Raw genomic sequence first — 7,035 nt, 5'->3', positions numbered from 1 at the left:
CCAGTAAATGACATATTTACCGCTCCCTTCCTCCACTCTCCATCCTGACACATCCCCCGACAGCATCCAGTCGGGGAGGAGAGGAGGCAAGCCGGCCGCGAGGCACGAGAGGGGGTGGAGGAGGAGGACAGGGAGCCACAGGAGGAGGACACCGAGGGGGACCAGAGGGGGAGGACATGAAGGGGAACCAGAGGTACGACCAGAGGAGCACATAGGGGACAGAGGGGGAGGACATGAAGGGGAACCAGAGGTACGACCAGAGGAGCACATAGGGGACAGAGGGGGAGGACATGGAGGGGGACCAGAGGTAAGACCAGAGGAGCACATAGGGGACAGAGGGGGAGGACACGGAGGGGACCAGAGGTATGACCAGAGGAGCACATAGGGGGCAGAGGGGGAGGACATGGAGGGCGACCAGAGGTATGACCAGAGGAGCACATAGGGGGCAGAGGGGGAGGACATGGAGGGGGACCAGAGGTATGACTAGAGGAGCACATAGGGGGCAGAGGGGGAGGACACGGAGGGGGACCAGAGGTACGACCAGAGGAGCACATAGGGGGCAGAGGGGGAGGACACGGAGGGGGACCAAAGGTACGACCGGAGGAGCACATAGGGGGCAGAGGGGGAGGACACAGAGGGGGGCTGTAGGAAGAGGACACAGGGAACAGCCGGGATGATCAGTGAGGCAGAGGGACAGCTGTGAGCACCGATCTCCCTGCATGGCTTTTCAGCTGACAGCCACAGGAGGGAGAGGAGGAGAATCAGTTGTCAGCTGGAAAGCCTTGCGCTCAGATTGGTGCTTGCAGCTGTCCCTCCCGATCATCCCTGGCTGTGAACCAGGGGACCATCCATGTGTGCAGGGTGGGTCACAGTGCCCCCCTGGGGGTCCGTGTGCAGTGAACACTCTGCACACATGGATGATATGTCACTGCTAGTGGGATTTGAAACTGCTGCTGTCACAATATATACACTTTAGTAAAGCATAAAGAGACCATATTGCAATTGCAATTTTCTTATTATTTGACATTATTGTGAGTAATCTACTTCAAATTTCCAAATTTCTAGAGAAATTAACACTAAAAGAGGAAGTTTTCTGGTATTAAGTCTTCCTGTGCATGATGAAGATATATAAATATATATAAAAAAGTAAGTTCCTCTTTATACAGTATATCTTGTAATCTGCGCAGCTTGTCTTTAGTTTAGCTACAAATCATGATTTCACCTATGCTGGTCCTGCTCATGCTGTGTCTATGGGGTATGTAGTATATATACAGTCTGTAGTATTATTATATACAGTGTACTGGTCAGGCTCATGCTGTGTCTATGGGGTATATAGTATATATACAGTCTGTAGTATTATTATATACAGTGTACTGGTCCTGCTCATGCTGTGTCTATGGGGTATGTAGTATATACAGTTGTATTCAAAATTATTCAACCCCCACTGAAATTGATTGTTTTGGCCAGTTTGACATTGATTTTGATCATCCTGTCATCCTGCTTACAATTAAATCAAAGAGGCACATGTAGGTCAGACAAATATAACATAACATTTATAATGAAATAACCACAAATGTCTTTTCTGTGCTCACATCATTATCAGTTTTATTCAACCCCCAATTGACATTCAATCTTAGTACTTAGTACAACATTCTTTTACAGTTATAACAGCTTTTAAACTTGAAGCATAGCTTGACACAAGTGTCTTGCAGCGATTTACGGGTATCTTCGCCCATTCGTCATGGGCAAAAGCCTCCAGTTCAGTCACATTCTTAGGCTTGCGCACTGCAACTGCTTTCTTTAAGTCCCACCAGAGGTTCTCAATCGGATTCAAGTCTGGTGACTGCGATGGCCACTCCAAAATGTTCCAGCCTTTAATCTGCAACCATGCTCTAGTGGACTTGGAGGTATGTTTGGGATCATTGTCCTGTTGAAAGGTCCAACGTCTCCCAAGCCTCAGGTTTGTGACGGACTGCATCACATTGCTATCCACTATCTCCTGATACTGAAGAGAATTCATGGTACCTTGCACACGCTGAAGCTTCCCTGTACCTGCTGAAGCAAAACAGCCCCAAAGCATGATTGACCCCCCACCATGCTTCACAGTAGGCAAGGTGTTCTTTTCATCATAGGCCTTGTTCTTCCTCCTCCAAACATAGCGTTGATCCATGGGCCCAAACACTTCTAATTTTTTTTCATCAGTCCACAGAACACAATCCCAAAACTTCTGTGGTTTGTCCACATGATTTTTGCATACTGCAGTCAACTCTTCTTATTCTTTGGAGACAGCAAGGGGGTGCGCCTGGGAGTTCTGGCATGGAGGCCTTCATTACGCAGTGTGCGCCGTATTGTCTGAGCAGAAACTTCAGTACCCACATCTGACAAATCTTTTGTCAGTTCCTCAGCAGTCACAAGGGGACTTTTCTCCACTATACGCTTCAGGTAGCGCTCAGCAGTCGAAGTCAGCATCTTCTTTCTGCCACGACCAGGTAGCGTTTCAACAAGTGCCCTTTGGCTTGAATTTGCGAATGATGCTTCCTATGGTGTCTCTTGGTATGTTTAACATCTTTGCAATCTTCTTATAGCCATTGCCCTTCCTGTGAAGAGTAATCACCTCTTCTCTTGTCTTCCCGGACCATTCTCTTGACTTCACTATGTTTGTAACCACACCAGTAAATGTCTAGAAGGAGCTGAGTATCAGTCATTTTAAAGCTGCCTGATTGGTGCTTATTAGGCTTTATTGCTGCTCCCTGACATCCACAGGTGTTTTCAATACCTGATTGAAAACACTTCAATGAACCTCTGTTCTTCAGAGTGGTAGTCTTTAAGGGGTTGAATAATTGTGTAAATGAAGAATTCACAAAATAAACATTTACTACTGTATTACAAAACCAATTGATGTCATTTTAGTTGCATATGGTTCTTTAAGAAGTCCTTGTAGGATTTCATTCTGAATACAATTACAAATGTACACTAAATTCCCTAAAACCCTTTACAGCATTGGGGGTTGAATAATTTTGAACACAACTGTATATACAGTCTGTAGTATTATTATATACCATGTACTGGTTCTGCTCACATTTTGTCATGTTACAACCAAAAACGTAAATGTATTTTATTCAGATTTTATGTAATAGACCAACACAAAGTGGCACATATTTGTGAAGTAGAAGGAAAATTATAAATGAGTCAATACTTTGTAGAACCGCCTTTCACTGCAATTGCAGCTGCAAGTCTTTAGGGGGATGTCTCTACCAGCTTTGCACATCTATAGAGGGACTTTTTTTCCCATTCTTCTGTGCAAAATATCTCAAGCTCTGTCAGACTGGATGGAGAGCGTCTGTGATCAGCAATTTTCAAGTCTTGCCACAGATTTTCAATTGGATTTAGGTCTGGACTTTGGGCTATTCTAATGCCGCGTACACACGACAGTTTTTCATGACGTGAAAATTGTGTGTGGGCTCCAGAGCATTTTTCTCAACATGAAAAATGGGCATTAAAAATTTAGAACATGCTCTAATTTTTCTCGTTGTCGTTGCCGTTGTCGTATGTAGGCTTTAACAACGGGAAAAAAACTAGCATGCTCAGAAGTAAGTTATGAGATGGGAGCACTCGTTCTGGTAAAACTAGCATCTGTAATGGAGATAGTCTATAGGGATGAGCTCCGCGTTCGATTCGAACGTATGTTCGAATCGAACATCGGTCGTTCGATCGTTCGTCGAAAATCGAACAAAACGGGTCGTTCGCGCCAAATTCGAATGACACAAAACGTCCCATAATTCACTGGGGCGTTGAGCGCTGATGATTGGCCAAGCATGCTGTATGTCCCGCATGCTTGGCCAATCACAGCGCTCAAAAAACGAAGAGCCATAATTGGCCAAAGCCAGGGTGGCTTTGGCCAATTATGGCTCAGGGGGATTAGTACACGCCCCCCACTATAAAAGGCAGCCTGCACGGCTGCCTAGTGTAGTGTGTTGGCGGTTCTAGAGAAGATCAGTCAGTCAGACAGAGAGAGATAGAGAGATAGAGACACAGTGTCTTAACCAGATAGATAGATAGATAGATAGATAGATAGAGTAGGAAGTGTAGTCAGTATAGTTAAAAGTACAGTTTGTAGAGAATATATTCACATCCTTAGGTGTTGTCAATATATTTATAAACTGTACAGCTCAGCTAGTTTATCTATTATTATCTGTCAGGCAGGAGATTGTTCTACATGCAGCGCTCTAACGTGTTGTATTGCCTGCATTAGGGATTTACTTTAAATATAATTATTCTGTGTTATTTAACGTGTGCTAGTTAATTGCACACACAGACGCATTACCTGTTACTGCACGTGTGCAATTTATTTGCACAGAAGCGCAGTCGCTGTTAATGCAACTGGGCTATTGAATTGCACAGAAACGCAGTCGCTATTACTGCGTGCGTGCTGTTTAATAGCAACTAAAGGCAGTTGGTGTCACTGCGTGCGTGCTGTTAAATCGCATTTGACCGCAGTCGCTATTACTGCGTGCGTGCTGTTTAATAGCAACTAAAGGCAGTTGGTGTCACTGAGTGCGTGCTGTTAAATCGCATTTGACCGCAGTCGCTATTACTGCGTGCGTGCTGTTTAATAGCAACTAAAGGCAGTTGGTGTCACTGCGTGCGTGCTGTTAAATCGCATTTGACCGCAGTCGCTATTACTGCGTGCGTGCTGTTTAATAGCAACTAAAGGCAGTTGGTGTCACTGCGTGCGTGCTGTTAAATCGCATTTGACCGCAGTCGCTATTACTGCGTGCTGTTTAATAGCAACTAAAGGCAGTTGGTGTCACTGAGTGCGTGCTGTTAAATCGCATTTGACCGCAGTCGCTATTACTGCGTGCGTGCTGTTTAATAGCAACTTAAGGCAGTTGGTGTCACTGAGTGCGTGCTGTTAAATCGCATTTGACCGCAGTCGCTATTACTGCGTGCGTGCTGTTTAATAGCAACTAAAGGCAGTTGGTGTCACTGCGTGCGTGCTGTTAAATCGCATTTGACCGCAGTCGCTATTACTGCGTGCGTGCTGTTTAATAGCAACTAAAGGCAGTTGGTGTCACTGCGTGCGTGCTGTTAAATCGCATTTGACCGCAGTCGCTATTACTGCGTGCTGTTTAATAGCAACTAAAGGCAGTTGGTGTCACTGCGTGCATGCTGTTAAATCGCATTTGACCGCAGTCGCTATTACTGCGTGCGTGCTGTTTAATAGCAACTAAAGGCAGTTGGTGTCACTGAGTGCGTGCTGTTAAATCGCATTTGACCGCAGTCGCTATTACTGCGTGCGTGCTGTTTAATAGCAACTAAAGGCAGTTGGTGTCACTGCGTGCGTGCTGTTAAATCGCATTTGACCGCAGTCGCTATTACTGCGTGCGTGCTGTTTAATAGCAACTAAAGGCAGTTGGTGTCACAGAGTGCGTGCTGTTAAATCGCATTTGACCGCAGTCGCTATTACTGCGTGCGTGCTGTTTAATAGCAACTAAAGGCAGTTGGTGTCACTGCGTGCGTGCTGTTAAATCGCATTTGACCGCAGTCGCTATTACTGCGTGCGTGCTGTTTAATAGCAACTAAAGGCAGTTGGTGTCACAGAGTGCGTGCTGTTAAATCGCATTTGACCGCAGTCGCTATTACTGCGTGCGTGCTGTTTAATAGCAACTAAAGGCAGTTGGTGTCACTGCGTGCGTGCTGTTAAATCGCATTTGACCGCAGTCGCTATTACTGCGTGCGTGCTGTTTAATAACAACTAAAGGCAGTTGGTGTCACAGAGTGCGTGCTGTTAAATCGCATTTGACCGCAGTCGCTATTACTGCGTGCGTGCTGTTTAATAGCAACTAAAGGCAGTTGGTGTCACTGCGTGCGTGCTGTTAAATCGCATTTGACCGCAGTCGCTATTACTGCGTGCGTGCTGCTTAATAGCAACTAAAGGCAGTTGGTGTGACTGCGACTATTTTGTTACTTTACACTTGAGCCAAGTCGCTCTTACTGTGTGGTTGCTGTTTAATACCATCTGAACGCAGTTGGTGTGACTGCGACTATTTTGTTACTTTACACTTGAGCCAAGTCGCTCTTACTGTGTGGTTGCTGTTTAATACCATCTGAACGCAGTTGGTGTGACAGCGACTATTTTGTTACTTTACACTTGAGCCAAGTCGCTCTTACTGTGTGGTTGCTGTTTAATACCATCTGAACGCAGTTGGTGTGACTGCGACTATTTTGTTACTTTACACTTGAGCCAAGTCGCTCTTACTGTGTGGTTGCTGTTTAATACCATCTGAACGCAGTTGGTGTGACAGCGACTATTTTGTTACTTTACACTTGAGCCAAGTCGCTCTTACTGTGTGGTTGCTGTTTAATACCATCTGAACGCAGTTGGTGTGACAGCGACTATTTTGTTACTTTACACTTGAGCCAAGTCGCTATTACTGCGTGCGTGCTGCTTAATAGCAACTAAAGGCAGTTGGTGTGACTGCGACTATTTTGTTACTTTACACTTGAGCCAAGTCGCTCTTACTGTGTGGTTGCTGTTTAATACCATCTGAACGCAGTTGGTGTGACAGCGACTATTTTGTTACTTTACACTTGAGCCAAGTCGCTATTACTGCGTGCGTGCTGCTTAATAGCAACTAAAGGCAGTTGGTGTGACTGCCACTATTTTGTTACTTTACACTTGAGCCAAGTCGCTCTTACTGTGTGGTTGCTGTTTAATACCATCTGAACGCAGTTGGTGTGACTGCGACTATTTTGTTACTTTACACTTGAGCCAAGTCGCTCTTACTGTGTGGTTGCTGTTTAATACCATCTGAACGCAGTTGGTGTGACAGCGACTATTTTGTTACTTTACACTTGAGCCAAGTCGCTCTTACTGTGTGGTTGCTGTTTAATACCATCTGAACGCAGTTGGTGTGACTGCGACTATTTTGTTACTTTACACTTGAGCCAAGTCGCTCTTACTGTGTGGTTGCTGTTTAATACCATCTGAACGCAGTTGGTGTGACAGCGACTATTTTGTTACTTTACACTTGA

The 7,035-nt window shown here is 45.3% G+C and overlaps 1 protein-coding gene across 1 annotated transcript in view; it reads left to right on the top strand.

The window, feature by feature from the left end:
- The first annotated feature begins 1,171 nt into the window (after window positions 1–1,171).
- LOC120933550 overlaps window positions 1,172–7,035 on the top strand; it is a 45,545-nt gene continuing 39,681 nt past the window's right edge. Inside the window, exon 1 of the mRNA XM_040346808.1 lies at window positions 1,172–1,255. Within this exon, the coding sequence (XP_040202742.1) occupies window positions 1,213–1,255 (43 nt within the window). The 5' untranslated portion in view covers window positions 1,172–1,212. The remainder of the gene's footprint in view (window positions 1,256–7,035) is intronic.

The sequence above is a fragment of the Rana temporaria genome, chromosome 3 (genome assembly GCF_905171775.1).
Source record: "Rana temporaria chromosome 3, aRanTem1.1, whole genome shotgun sequence".
NCBI classification, from domain to species: domain Eukaryota; kingdom Metazoa; phylum Chordata; class Amphibia; order Anura; family Ranidae; genus Rana; species Rana temporaria.
This window is presented reverse-complemented; position numbering and strand designations above follow the sequence as displayed.